The 15,860-nt window shown below is 36.2% G+C and overlaps 1 protein-coding gene across 3 annotated transcripts in view; it reads left to right on the plus strand.

Annotated features, from left to right (window-relative positions):
• The window catches only part of LAMA4 (laminin subunit alpha 4), a 193,888-nt gene that overhangs the window by 171,839 nt on the left and 6,189 nt on the right, over nt 1-15,860 (plus strand). For all 3 annotated transcript variants that reach the window (XM_036893544.2, XM_036893545.2, XM_036893547.2), the window contains 9 exons: nt 45-182; nt 1,779-1,912; nt 2,833-2,997; nt 3,766-3,919; nt 9,913-10,100; nt 11,363-11,552; nt 12,326-12,481; nt 13,708-13,867; nt 15,628-15,758. In XM_036893544.2, coding sequence (XP_036749439.2) covers nt 45-182; nt 1,779-1,912; nt 2,833-2,997; nt 3,766-3,919; nt 9,913-10,100; nt 11,363-11,552; nt 12,326-12,481; nt 13,708-13,867; nt 15,628-15,758 — 1,416 coding nt within the window. The remainder of the gene's footprint in view (nt 1-44; nt 183-1,778; nt 1,913-2,832; nt 2,998-3,765; nt 3,920-9,912; nt 10,101-11,362; nt 11,553-12,325; nt 12,482-13,707; nt 13,868-15,627; nt 15,759-15,860) is intronic.

Below are 15,860 nucleotides of genomic sequence, written 5' to 3' on the forward strand. Positions count from 1 at the left end.
TAATAATTATCACAAACAATCTATTTGCTTTTCTTGGCACATAGATATCTCGCAGAGCATATTTCAAAGGACAGAGTTTCATTGCTTCAATTCAGAAAATATCATTCTTTGATGGCTTTGAAGGAGGTTTTAATTTCCGAACATTACAGCCAAATGGGCTACTATTCTACTATGCTTCAGGGGTAAGTATTTGTTTTTTCACATGGAAACTTCTTTTTGATAATCATTTTGTCTATTAAAAATGATTTTTAATTCAGATTAATTTTGACTCACATGTACACACACAGAATGCCTCATTTTCAGACACTTTATTAAACATTAAACATATTGTATATCAGGAGTTCTTAACCTTGGCTTCATAGATCCACCCCTCAGGGCTTCCTGGAGGGAATTCAGTGGGTCTGCGGACCAAGGAGGGAAAAAATTACATCTTTATTTTCTCTAACTAAACTTAAGCATTTTCTTCAATGGTGAATGTGAGCAACAAGCCACAATATGAGCAGCATCTGTGCCTTTTGTTATTAATTGAAATCACAGGTATTTTTCATTTCACATTACAGTTGTCACAGTTATCTCAAAAATGTCATTTTTTCTCCTTGTTACTTCTAAATTATAGTGGTTATTAGATCTGTTACTAGATTTTATTATTTAGTGCCTTAATAGAGAACATATATTACTATTTTATTGTTTTAATATTTTGAAACTGTATTTCAATGTAATTGGTTTCCTTTGTATTCCTAGATATTTTGTTGCATGCATTTATGAATATTGTGTTATGAAAGGGCCCATGTATGCCACCAAACCGCCAAGGGAGTCCATGGCACAAAAAATGTTGAGAACTTCTGTGTATATATACAAAAAGAAGTGTTATTTAATTTATAAAATAGTAAGAAGAACATACTTCTCTCTTCTATTTGCTATAGAACACTTGAGCTTAGCTTATAAAAATACACTATTTCAAGAATAAAATATGTAGAGGTTTGATGACTCCAAGATCCAACTGATTTATCTCTAATCACCAATATATATACTGAGAGACTTGGTCATAATAAACTTGTAAAAGCAGCTTTCACTTTCCATACTTATTACCTTGTATCTGCCACATTCATATCAAATTTAAGTCAGTAGCATCTGTAAGAATTTACCCCAAGCACTCTGTAGGATGTCTGCCACCAAACCTTCCTCAGGTTACCATGGTTAACTAAATAATACTTTTTGTCCACAAAACCTAGTTATACTGAGGGCTAACTGTAGATTTTGGTGTCCATATAAGGAAAAGGTAGCAAGATAATCATTTTGCCCAATATTTTAAGATAAGCAATAAGCAAATTCAGGAAAATTAATGTTAACTTCTGTTATTTTTCTCTTCTGTCTCTATGGATGAAGAGTGAGGTATTTAATAAGCCAAACTAGCAAATTAGCCCCTGCCTAGTCATTTACCTACATCCCCAAGGAAATTCAAATATTGCCTTTTCAAAAGTAAGACTAATGACAGAATAGAAATGCCTGAGTTAGGAAAGAAACTAACACAAAGACAACTTTTATCATGACAAAATCACCAGAAATTTTCAGTTCAAAATATAGGAGATTCCTTTTTCCACTGAAACAGCAACACAAGCAATAGACATTTGTTGTTGTTATTCATAGAAATTACTTTATAAACAAACTTCCAGCACAATGGGTATTCCTTTAGGCAATACTATTAAGTAAATGCTGAAAATGTGTCCATCTTTTGGATCTCTGTCCTCCCTACTTAAAAACCTGGGCTTGCATTTCAGTCAGATATGTTCTCCATTTCGCTGCATAATGGTACTGTGATCATGGATGTAAAGGGAATCAAGGTTCAGTCGGCAGATAAGCAGTACAATGACGGGCTTTCCCACTTGATCATCACCTCTGTCTCACCTACAAGGTACTCTTCTCACTTTATATTCTTTCCACCAGATGGTTTTATTTGTAGGGTATGATTCTGTCAAATGACCACTATGAATAATAGTTGATCCTATTACTTTTCTAGTGTTTAAAAAAAAAAATGGTAGAAGGAACAACCTACCTTCATTTTTAAAAAGATATGTTAATTTTTAAGACATGCCAAGTAAATCACTTTAAAATTACTTAACAGGAATAATATGAAGTTCCTTTCTCCCCTGGTAAAACCATAGTCTATAATCTCCCTCAAGGAAGTACCTACACATAATACTTACTGAATGGATTGTAGTGTTTTGCACTCTGAAGCAGTTGAGCAAATATTGATTTCATTTAGATTTTAAATTAAGCAATTAAGAATGCTATACATTTAAATTTAAAAAGCTCTAACTTTACCCTTAAAATATGTAATACTGAATTTCTCCTTCATAAGAAGAAAGCTTTCTGGAGTAAGAAATAGATTTCAGTTGTAACTTCTGTTCTTCCATGTCCACTTCTGTGGAGCCCAACCATCAAAACAAAACATGAATAGGCCATTCTAGATTCAATTCCCATGAAGATCAAAACCATTCAATGCACTTTACAATGAAAATGGTCTCTCACAAATGTGGCTAAATGATCACCAGGAGTTATGTTCTGTTTTTTCCATCAAAAAACCCACAAACCAATGCTGATGACTAGTCATCTGAACTTGCTTTTATGGATTTAAATTCTAATCATGGATTGAAGAGTCTTTTCTGCATATAGAAATATTCCACTATTTTATCCTGGGCTTCATGAAAAGTCTGGCAACTTGTTATCTTTTCAAAATCAGATATTCCATTTCAATTCTTTAAGAAAACCTGAAACGTAGAATAGAACTCATGGTAAAATGCTAGCTGTGTAAAGAAGCTTTTTTCTTTGCAGATATGAACTGGTAGTAGATAAAAGCAGACTTGGGAGTAAGAATCCCACCAAAGGGAAAGTGGAACAGACACAAGCAGGTGAAAAGAAGTTTTACTTCGGTGGCTCACCCATCAGTCCCCAGTATGCTAATTTCACTGGCTGTATAAGTAATGCCTACTTTACCAGGTATAATATTTTTGTTACTCATAACAGCATGACTGACAAAAGGTTATGTCAGTAATGTAAATATTTAATTATTAATACTGAGAACTATGGCATTTATCAGAGGCATTAGAAGGGTGATAATTAAAAGCCTGAGCAACTAACATACTTGGGCTTGGGTGTAGGTTTTTACCTTATAATTTCGGTATAACCTTGGCTCAGTAAGTTTTTATTTCTTCACCTGCAAAATGCAGATAAAAATATCATCTGGTAGCCTTCTTCTGAGGATTAAATGAGATAATGCACATAAAGTACCTGGCATACAGCAAATTATAAATATTAGGAGCAATTATTTCTGTACTCAATATTAGCAGCATAGTACAGAACATTGAATCCTTGTTAGAGGTTTAAGAAGTCTTGTTAATTTAATGCATGACTTTAAACAAAGCTATTAATCTAGGTCCTTAACAAAGACAAAGAGGGATCCCTGAATACAGGAACAAGTAAGGGAGGAATTTAATACAGATTAAGTAACACAGAGGCAATCCCAGTCCTCCAGAGTATAGTGAGGGAAAAGATGTTCATTTGTCACAATGCGCTGTTGCCAGGCACAATGTTATTATTTAATTGTTAAATGGTCTTTTAAAGAACTCTGATTAAGATAGTGGTTGATTGATGATGAACCATCACACACACACAAATTTTAATTGCCAAAGTTCTTTGACTCTCATAGTTTTCATTATATAGTTGTGAACAGTATTTTTAAGAATTTTTCCCATCTATTACAAACAGGTTGGATAGAGATGTGGAGGTTGAAGATTTCCAGCAGTATTCTGAAAAGATCCACACTTCTCTTTATGAGTGTCCCGTTGAGTCCTCACCATTGCTTCTCCTTCACAAAAAAGGGAAAAATTCCTCAAAGCTTAAAACAAGTCAGAATAAAAAGGTAAAAACTTCCCTACTGCCATCATATTCTGTGCACACCACTCTAGACACTGATGCTTTATGGCATTTACTCTAGTTTGCAACTACGTGTGTATGGAAGATAGGATTCTTCTAGTATCAGAAACTAGTTTACCAGCTTTGGTGCATCAGTTCTTGTTCCCAGAGAAACAGTTTGAACCAGCTTTTACTCATACTTCCAACTACTTTTCATTACAATGGCTTCGTACTTAACAATCTGTATATAATATACATTATTCAGTGCTATAATCCTCTAGTGTCACCTGCTTTTGAGGAACAATCTCAGGCTTCTGTCACAATCTTACCCTTAAAGTTCCTGATATTACCCTCTTTTCCCCTCCTTCATCAACTTTTACTTCAACTATTCACATGCACAGTTAATCTGTGGTATCAACTAGACCTGTTCTAGCATCAAAATACTGAGTTCTTAAGTTGAATTCTCTACTATTCTTTCTCATTCATTTATTCCCAGCATGTACATTATTTGCCTTCATTATGAGTAAAACTTGTAATTCCTTCTGATTCTTTCAGTTTACCCTCCCCACACCTTTCCTGTTCCAATTGTAACAGTACATCCAGGTGCCAGTGTTCCCACCCTGGTCTAAGACCCATCACTTCCCATCTGAATTATTTCAATAGCCTCCCAACATGCCTCCGTGATTCTACCTTGTCCTACAATAGTCTACTCTCAATACAACAGCCAGGTCCCTAAAAACATGTACTTTGCTCATCGTGGCCCCCCACCACACTCAGAGTGCTGAAATTCCTACAATGTCATAAGAGCCCTGTATTACCAAGGCCCTTTCCGTCACTCAGCCTTCTCTTCCTGCCTATTCCTAGAATGGGCTATGTGCACCTTAAGGTCTTTACTCGAGCTTTCCTTCTGCCTGAAGCACTCTTACCCCAAATATCTGCACAGTAGGATTGCCTAACTCTCAACTGCTCAGTGAGGTATACCTTAACCCCCTGTTTAATATCACAGCCTGCCTCTTGCTTTCCCCCAGCACTACTACTGATCTCTTTTGTCTTTGTCTAGTTGTTATTTTTTCCATAGTACTTATCGCATTTTAATTTATTATGTTTATTATTTACTGTCTGTCTCCTCTGCTAGAATACAAGCTCCTTGTTTTGTTCACTGATGTTTCCTGAAAACCTAAAACAATGCACATAATATTCAATAAATATTTAGCTATCTGCATCATAGTTGCTGGATTAAATAAATTAATGCAGGAAATGCTCTTAGCATAATGCCTGGCATAAACATTCAGTGAATATTAGCTATTATATTTCTAAAGCCTTGAGTGTTTCTAAAGGATCCTAAAAGTAGAATTCCTTGGCTTTAGGGGGTGTACATTTTCAGTATTAAGGCAATACTAATTTAAACTCCCCTAAACAGCACTTGAAGGAACGTGTTGTCCTTCACAATTGCTAACACTGGATATGAACAATATAATGGACAAATATTCATCTCATTGCAGTTTAATTTGCATTTCCTTGAATGCTAGTAAGATTGAGCATCTTTTCTGGGAAAGAACTGATTCCTTCCAAGGCTAGCCTCTGTAAAATCACCAGGAGGGAAGCACCCCATCAGCTTCTCACCTCTGCTGGCTTTATACTGACAGTTAGGTCTTGAGCACTTCCCCATATATTTCAACTTTTATGAGGACCACTTTTTAGAATCCCCATGAAATTTGTCTTTTGTTCACATGTGATTTCTTTATCAATACTAATAAACTAATTTTGTCATGTATAACCAAACATTAGTAATTTTTCAGGATCCCTTCTTGAATTTTATTTGGAAGACTTTTGAAAGTGATTCAGGGAAAGAGATAATTTCATTGATTTTTATGAAGGATTTTTCAGAGGAGACTATGAAATTCTGATGGAATCTTATTGTCACCTTCATATATTGATGCTACAAGGTTTATCCTGAGAATGTTTAGCTGGGACCTAAGCATCATGGGCTAACATCATAGGCTGCTGAGGAAGTTCAACCTTCTGATGCAAACACAGTTTGCCTCTTTAAGTGAATAAAGTTTTCTATATGAAGCTGTCTACCAAATGTAGTTTCCTGACTAATATCCATAGTTTCAAGATTACAATCAACAGCTCTTGGAATTATTAACAGAAACGTTTTTTATAGGAAATCTTTTAGCCTTTCTGGTAAAAAAAATCTTAGAAACTCAATTTTGTAATAACAAGATACAGAATCACTGTAGATTTCACTTATACTTTTTGGTAATTAGAATGTCAGTATTTGCTAATCTTCTCTTGTATTTATCCTTGTTATCAATAGCTTTCAAAATAGATACCAAGAAAAACTTTTAACCTCTGGCTTAAATTTTTATCAAGGCTGAATCATAGCAATTTGGGTTTATAACAATTTAGTTTTATGACAACTTCCTCATATTCCATTTTATACATTTATTATAATTCATTTAACCATTAATTTTAACCACTGTAATAATTAAATTAATTTAAATAATTCAATTAAATTACTAATTTAATTTAGTCATTAAATGACTCAGTTGTTTCCTGTTTTTCCCTTTTATGGATAAAGATCATTGTTAGTGTTTTTCATGTTTTAATTGAAATACAGCTGATATACAATAACATTGGTTTCAGTTGATTGTACATTTGATCATATTGCTGAATAAATCTTTTGGATATATTCCTAAAAGGTAGAATTACTGGTTCAAGGCAAATTACTTTGCAAAAAGGTAACACTGATTTAAATTATCTCATGAGTATTTAAGAATACCTGTCTTACCACCTATGTTGCAGCCTGAAAATTTCTCATGATTTTTATATTTTCAAATTTAATTGGGAAAGTAGTTTCTCACTTGGTGTTTAATGTGATAATGAACATTTTATACATTATAAGAGATATCATTTTGGGGTAGCAGACCAACCACTGCCTTCTCTGAGAACTGATTCCCTATCCACCAGGGAGATCCAATATTTAGGTATATAACCTCATCTACCTGAATATATGTGACTGGACCAGGGTAGATCATATGTAATTTGGGCCTTCATATTCTCTTTTTGGGGAATTTAGACCCAGAGAGACAAGCTGGGTTAGTCTTTCTGAATAGAAAACTTGTAAACCTAAGAGCCCTGTGTTACCATTGCACCATGAAAGAAAACTACCTTACAGAAAGAGAAAAGGGCAGAAAGCTGTCCTATAAAGAAAGTGAAATCAGACACTCTAACAAAAACAAAGCTGAAATACCAGAAACATCCAGAAAAAGAGTGCCTTATTGTGCCTAGTTTTCCAATTCCTGATTCTAGCCCCTGGTAGGACCCCACTATTCTATATTCTCTGAGATTGTGTAAGATACTCCTATATCCATAACACATTGCCCTCTTTTTCTTAAGTAGCTTAATTAGTTTGGCTGTTTTCTGAAACAATTAAACCTTGCTAAATTAAAATCGGTACCACAAATAGGATTCCAACTAACAGACGATCAGGAAAAAAAAAAGCGCACTGGTCAGTGACTGGGGCTTAGAGAGAATCCATACACACATACCCATTTTAGGGTAGGAAACTGAGTCTCTGTGCTTTATGTTAGTGAAGGAATTAAGTTGTAACTTGTCTTTAGTATATGATTATTCAGATCATATAGCCACAGAGGGTTTTAGTTCCCATATACACAGATACCAGAGTTTATTAATTTTTGTAGCATACAAGAGAGAGATCTTAGACTAAGTATTGAAGCAGAGAAAGTCAGGGCTGACAAATTGAGACTGTGGTGATCCAATAACCCCATACTTTGGCGGAGCTCCAATAGTCTAATTCACTGCTGCTCTCTTCCCATAGCTAAGTGGATACATTGATGGAGAAAGAGTGAAAGCCTCTCCACAGGAAAAGGAAAGAACATTCGAAGGAGTAGTCAGAGTTGGAAAGTCCTCAACCCCCCACCAGTCTCTTATCCCCCACCTTCCATGCCCAGTGCAAAGCATTTCCAGCTGTGTCCCTCCATGAGACAAAGATCTCCCATTATAAAGCATGTTACTCCACTACAGTGGGAATACAGTATGGGATTGAGGAAAAGAGCCTCCTTAAGTCCCCACTCTGGCTCATTCTGCCTACCCTTGCAGTGAAGCTCTGGCCATTATTTGCAGGTGAGGGACTGGACCTAAAAATACTAGTAACTAGGTGTATTTCCTCCATCCAAGAAAGAAACCCAGTTTTTGTAGCAGTGAATCAGATTCTGAATCCTGGCGACTAACGTGAGGAAGGAAAGAGGGGCTCAAGTGGGCTTTTCTTTGGGGTATGCAAGTCTCTGGAGCTCCATCTTGCTTTCTCCAACCTAACAGCAACTGTAAGCCTCTGCTGCCAGCGCCCGGCTGCCAGAGCTGCTTCCCTGACTTCCCTGACAGCAGGTTCCTGGCACAGTTGGTCTGCCTGTAATTAGTTAACCTGCTCTCTGTACACTATACCGGGATTTTGAGGGCAATTCTGGATTCGCTTGAAACACTTTTTTGGAGGTTTTGCCATTTGCCCATGTGAAATTAAGGGTTTTGTTAGTCTGTTTCAGTTGTATTCTATCTTCCAGAAATTCCATACTGCTTTGTTCTGCTAGATTTTTAGGACTGCTATGGATTTATTTCTGCATGTATAGTTCTTCTGACATTTTGATGGTAATTAGGGAGGGGGACAGCTAAATGTGTACATTCATTCAATAACCCCAAACCATAAATTGTCTTTTCCTATTTAACCTTGTATCATACCCTGACTCTTGCTGTGTTCCCCACTTCTCCCTCTACCAAACATTTCCTCTCCTATCTGCCCTTCCTTTATTGCAAGTTTTCTTCCTAAGTGGGTCAGGTCAGCCACTCCATGCTTTTAAAACCTGCATGGCTCCTTAAAAAGCAAAACTTCATTCTCTAGCAAATCATCTAAGGTCGTGTCTATCTGGCCCAACTTGTCTTCCAATCTGTCAAATACATGCCTGTTCTTGCAGAGAAGACAAGTAATGACTCTGTAGCATCTTAGTACACTGACAGACATTAACCACAATAGAGGGGGGGAGGACTTGGTAATATGGGTGAATGTTGAAACCACTGTGTTGTTTATGTGAAACCATCACAAGACTTTATATAACTGACACTTTAATAAGAAAAAAAAAATACATGACTGTTCTTCCAAATCAATTTTCAGTTCCTTAAAAGCAGGAACCAGTTCCCACTCACCTTTCTATGCCCTAACACACATTGTCCATGGAGGGCATGCCGAAATAATGATTTCTCACCTTTCGTTTCTACCTATTAGGTACTCAATAAACATTTACTTGAATAAATGAATAACTGGTTGAATAATAAGATTTATTTGAATTTACTTTTATTTTTGCTTCAGAAATTAAGACTAAATAACCATTAAATATTAGCCTATATTTTCACAACTCTAAATTTTAAAATTAGTAGTACAATTTTAAGTGTACAAGATAATCTTTAAGTACTGTTCTATATCCTGTTACATTAAAGTTTGCTACATATCATATCACCAAAAATATTATTAAATATTTTGACAGTGTCACTAAGCATGTTACCTTCTTGCACAGCATGTATAATTTGTGTGTGTTAAAGTGATATTTTACCTATGAGGGTAATATAGATTCAGGGTTATTTTTTGCCAAGGTTTCCATTTTACATCATTGGTTAATGCATTTAAATGATAGTACAGTTACCTTGACACTTCAAATTAGCTCTGCCAAAAATCCACAGACTAGGACTTGGGGTTTGTTAACATACTGTGGTATTGTTTATCATTCCTGCTGCAGCAGCTACTATAACCACCATCACTAGCTTATGGTCATAGAGGAGGCAAGGGAGGGGCCTAAGGTTTCATAAGTGGAAAATGCACAAATGCACACTTTAGTTATTACTGATATTATTAACGATAAATCACAAATGAATTTTTGCTACTATATGTCACTTTTATCCCTTAATGTGACTTATTTCCTGTTCTTATAGGGAGGGAAAAGTAAAGATGCACCTTCATGGGATCCTGTTGGCCTGAAATTCCTAGAGCGGAATGTCCCAAGAGATTCTTACTGCCACCTTTCCAATAGCCCTAGAGCGATAGAGCATGCCTATCAGTATGGAGGGACCGCCAACAGCCGCCTAGAGTTTGAACACTTAAAAGGAGATTTTGGCGAAAGGTAATGTAACACACTGTCCTTCCAGAAACTTATGGAAGTGACTGAGCTCAACCTTCTTTGCCATGTCATCTTTTTCCTATGATCTTTCCTTTCTTTAACACCTTAAATCCTATTTTTTTACCATCAAAATAAGTTCTAAGTAGTACATTGTTCATGCTTTCCAGTAAGTTATATTCTCTGTGACTTTCTTCCCAAAGTAAGATCCATAAACACAGCATTCTCCTAAGGGTTTGTTGTGTTTTATAAAAACAAAAGACAAAGAAAGAAAGATGGGGCAAATTTCAAATGACTCCTTATTTAGCCTTGATATTACCTTTCCTGTCCCATACAAACTGCTTTCAGGTTGTAAATGGGAATACATCTAAATTGCTGGAAGGTTAATAAGACACTAAAAGTACAAATACACTTTTGTATCTCTATTAGCCCTCAAGCTGTCTCTAAAGCCATCACTTCTTCCCAGTATTTCATAAATCTCCAGGTTACTTAATAATATTAAAGATTTCTCCTCATAGTGTTAACACCCAAATATTCCTATAGAGGTCATATACAGTTCTTTCAAACATTCATAGAGACATTGCATTCAATAAGAAAACTCAAATGATTTCCAATTTGCTATTTGCCCAATAAGCTAATAATTTCAATTAGTATTTTGCATTTTTCAGGAAGAATTTAAAATTAATCAAACTAGAAATTAGCCTAATAAATATACCATATCTATGGCCTAGAGCTAAATTTCCAGAAAGTTTTATTTAATTTCTGATGGTTATTTTTAACACGTGATATCTATTATTTAATTTTTACTGGGAAAAACACTGAATCTATATTTTAGATAGTACATGAATTTGTTGCTATGCAAATTTCTATATGCATTTTAATCACTGACTAGTATTTTGTCCATATAAATAAGCCTCCTTAACATATAGATTTTTACTAAACTGATTGTAACTGTATTTTCAAAACAATTCCTAGTATGAACCTTAAGTGAAACAAAGCGTCCTTCAATGTGGAATATATCCCCGTTGCATAAAGAAGTAGAGAAGAATTTACATTTTTGAACTAGTCATGCTTACTCTTATAATGCTTATAATGACTAACCTTAGTCATGCTTATCCCTTAATAATACTGCAGGATAACTAGAAGTTAACATTGCTTGAGATTAGATACAATGGCTGCTTATTTGTTCTTCCTTTCATTGCATTGTTTTAAGAGATCACCCTCAGTCTTATCTCACAGAAAGTAAGCTTTTTATTTTCACTTACCAGATCTCAGTTTTCCATTCGTCTGAAAACTCATTCCTCCCATGGAATGATTTTCTATGTGTCAGATCAAGAAGAGAATGACTTCATGGCTCTATTCTTAGCCCATGGCCGGTTGGTTTTCATGTTTAACGTTGGCCACAAGAAACTGAAGATTAGAAGCCAAGAGAAATACAATGATGGATTGTGGCATGATGTAAGTCGAAGGCAGAGACTATTGTCAGCAAATATCTGCTATTGTCAAATGGGCTGACATTAATGCCCACTGTTGGTCCTCTAGAAACATCAGTTTTAAAATTATGTTGCTATATGCAGAGTGCAATTTCAAATCTTTAAAAATTCCTTATAAAAATCTTGAAGCTTACTATTTAAAAAGAGATAATTTATTTTTGAAAGATCAACTTTCATTTTGTATTTTTTGGGGATAATTAAACGAAAGGATCAATTGCAAATATAAACTAAAGTTTGGTTTCTAATGATCTTGCACTTGACTTTTTTTCCCACTGCATGGAAGTTTCTAAATTTCAACATCACTGAGTGCCCTTTAGAGGCTAAACTGTGGAAAATACAAAGTGAAGAGTAAATCTGTTAGGAAGACAGGATACCACAGGAAGAATATCTCAATATTGAGGTAAATCAGTATGTAATAGAAAGAGCAAGCAGTGTAAGATTCATTATAATTATTTATAATAAATTTATGAGATGGACAAAGCATGTGAACTGCCAACTGGGAAGAGCTTCATAGAGAACTCTGCTAAATATAAGCTGCATTCAGAAATTAGCCTGTAGCTTTAAATGAAGCTTTAAAGGAAAAGACAAAGTACTGGCTTTCAGAGAAAGGACTGCCTTTTTAAAGAACTTGTGCGAGTTTCCCACAGTTTTGCAGCAGCGAAATTAGGCCAGGAATACAGCTTTTCCCCAATGTGGGAATGTACTTGAGATATACTATTTGTCCTTCTCTCCACCCAGGTAATATTTATTCAAGAAAAGAGCAGTGGCCGGATGATAATTGATGGGCTTAGAGTCCTAGAAGAGAGTCTTCCTCCTACTGAAGCTGTCTGGAAAATCAAGGGCCCTATTTATTTGGGAGGTGTGGCTCCTGGAAGGGCTGTGAAAAATGTCCAGGTAAGCTGGGCATGACCAGATAGAGCCACTGACCTTTAGAGCTGGAAAATTTAATCTAGGCCCTTTTCAATTAGGAAATTGGCGAACGTAAATTGTAGTTCAGCGTATATAAGCTATCAAAGTGAGTTTTGTTCTAAGGTATGTCTGTCTGCCCTGTGTCATTACAGTCAGGAGTGATCTTTTAATTCAAAGTTAGGAATGAGATGAAAAATGTTTTGAGGTGTGAATTGTCATGAACAGTTATGTCTTAAGGAGATGCTTGGTTCAGCGAGTACCCATGCTTTTAGTATAAAAAATACCAAAGAAAGCAAGCAAGTCATTCTGTTATACATTATTGAGTGGGGGAATAAAACAGACTTTCAGACCATTATATAAATTATGACCTTATTTTTATATCTTACCCCCCCCACACACACACACAATTTGTAAATGTGCTTACTCCTGGAGAGAAGTGAAGGTATAGTAAGAGGCAAGTTATTTTTGTAATTTTAAGGTTTAAAAAATTGTACCTTTACAATAATTCCTAGCAATAAAGGGAATGACTTAAAGGACTACATTTTTCTTAACATAAATACAGATTTTACTTTAGCACAAAGAATTAATACACATCTATGATTCATTAATATATGTGGATAAAACAAAAAAGGGGGGATTCATGTTGTAATTAGATTTTAGGTAAGTAGCTCCAATTCCATGACACACTCTTTAAAAGAAATATTTCCAAAGCAGCATGAAATCAGATGTCTAAAGTGGCCCAAGTTTCACATTTCTTTGTATAATAAATGTTCGATTACAAAAAAAATAGTGAAGCCAAACATGCAAGCTTTCTGCTGTTTATTAAGCAATGCTGGATTTAACAGTTAAGAACTTTGCTAGCCCTCATTGGTATCAGGTGATCTTGGGTACCACTGTCATTCTTGAAGGAAAACAAACCAGGATACTTCTAATATTCAACTTGAAAACCACAGTACGATTTATTTTGCCATATGGTGGGTGTAAAACTTCCTATAGCTGCATGCTGACATTATCAAATACCAAATCCCAGCATCAAAGAACTAATTAAAAAACAGCTACCTGGAACACTATGGATCATTCAGATAGCCAGGATAAATAAGACAAGGAATTACTGGGTTCCTCTCATGGCTCAAATCCCTTTATTTTGTTTCCCTTTGGTACATCTGTGAGTGTTGAGAAAATAGATTTTTAAAAATGTCTTCTTCTCTCAGATAAACTCAGTCTACAGTTTCAGTGGCTGTCTCAGCAATCTTCAGCTCGGTGGGGCCTCCGTCACCTCTGCCTCACAGACATTTAGTGTGACTCCTTGTTTTGAAGGTCCAATGGAAACAGGAACATACTTTTCAACAGAAGGAGGATACGTGGTTCTAGGTAACAGAAACTTATGTTGAAAACACGAGTCATGAAATACTTCTTTCCTGGAGGTGGTTAACAGGGATATAGGACCCAGAATTGATACTTCAGAATGCCGATCTCACTCAGCCCTAGCAAATGGCCTGTTTCCACAAGGACCATCCTTCTCCCCTCCTACCACTCCAATACCAAGTACATGTGCCCATTCCTGCTTGCTTTCCCTGACCAGAACTTCTCCACAGCTGCCAACCTCTGGAATTAGACCATCTTGGCCCCCTTAGAATGTCCTGTGCTGCTCCCTGGTCTGATCCACATCTGCCCCTGGCCACTTGCTCTCCGGGTCTTTCTCTGCCCCTTCTTAGTGTGACCCGCTGTCCCTGCTAAAGGAAGTTGCACTTCTTCCATTGCCCTGAAGCACTGGCATACAATCCTGTTCTTGAGAAATTTTATTTCTGGATTTTTGTTCCCCTCAACAATTTCTCACTCATTCAACAAAGTTCTTATTGTATGCCTCTGGTATGACAGTACCTATGCCAGCTGATGAAATATGAAATATAATAGTTCTAAAAAACAAACAAATAAATAAAATCCTACACACAATAATAAATCCTACACAAAATGAGTAAATCAAAGTCTACACACAATCACCATCGAAGACATTTCAACAAACATTCTATAGAGCGACCATGAAGTGCAAGAAAGGAACAGGGAAAAATGCCAGGAGAGATGATAGGAAAAGTGCAGAAAGCCACCTGTTCCCTATCTTCAACAACCCTCAAATAAAGACATTACAGGGCAACCAAGTATAGCTTCTTAAACATCCCCCATGTTCAATAGAATAAGCAGGGTAATATTTATTCTCTTTGTCTAGCTTGTGGTTTTACTTTCCTTTTACCTCCTTTATCCCTAATAAAATACCTACATTCACGTCTCACCCTTCACTGGATTTCAGTGATAAGAACTCAAAAGCTTGGACAGATAGAAATTTATAGTAACCTGCACAATTTATGTTCCCCGTAAACATTAACTAATAGCAGGAAAAACTAAAGTGATTTATAAGGAGACACATAAGCCCAGGTTTGCAATGAGGCTCTTGGAGTGAACACAACTATTCTAAGAATTCATTTTCTTGCATCAGTGCAGTAGCAGCTCCTTTTGCTGCTCTCATTCCATCTTTCCTGTGAAATGCTCTGCATCACTGGCACTGGTTATCTTTCCTAATGATTATTTTTAAATCCAGATCTGATCAAGTTGGCTCCCTTGCTCAGTGACTACAAAATAAAGTCTATCTTCCATCTTTGAGCACTTAGAGCCCTTCCCAGTGTGGCTTCTGCTGGTCTGCCCCACTCACCAGGTCTCCCGCTACCCTATCAGGGGACAATCTAGCCTCACTGGCCTCCATAGTGCTCTTCAAATGTTCCAGACTCTGCTTGTGCTCAAACTACTTCCTTGCCCAGTGTGTTCTTTCCTCCCTCTCACTTTTGAAATAGTGAATGGTCCTGCTAGCTGGGAGCAATTTCTCCTCCTCTGAGCTCCCATAGTCATGTTGTAATTTCAGCATGCTGTCCCCACCCCACACCAGGAGTAGCTAGTTATCTAAGACCCCCACAGGGCTTTCCACTGTGTGTTTGACATGGAAAATGTCTCTTTGTACTTACCTATTGAGAAGTGCATCAGACTTTCAAAAGCAGACACAAAAATATATGATTAAAAAATCACACCATAGTTATAAAATTTAGGTTGCTGTTCTTGTAAGCTAATAAAATTTCTTCCCACAGATGAGTCTTTCAATATTGGACTGAAGTTTGAAATTGCATTTGAAGTCCGTCCCAGAAGCAGTTCTGGAACCCTTGTTCATGGCCACAGTGTCAACGGGGAGTACCTAAATGTTCACATGAAAAAGGGGCAGGTAGTGTGTTAAAAACTGTTTATAGTCTGTTTCCTCTGACTTTGGATTCTAGATCTGAAACAGACTTATTTCACAAATTATTTCATCAGTCTTTCCTAACTG

Source organism: Manis pentadactyla, chromosome 12 (assembly GCF_030020395.1).
Source record: "Manis pentadactyla isolate mManPen7 chromosome 12, mManPen7.hap1, whole genome shotgun sequence".
Classification (NCBI taxonomy): Eukaryota; Metazoa; Chordata; class Mammalia; order Pholidota; family Manidae; genus Manis; species Manis pentadactyla.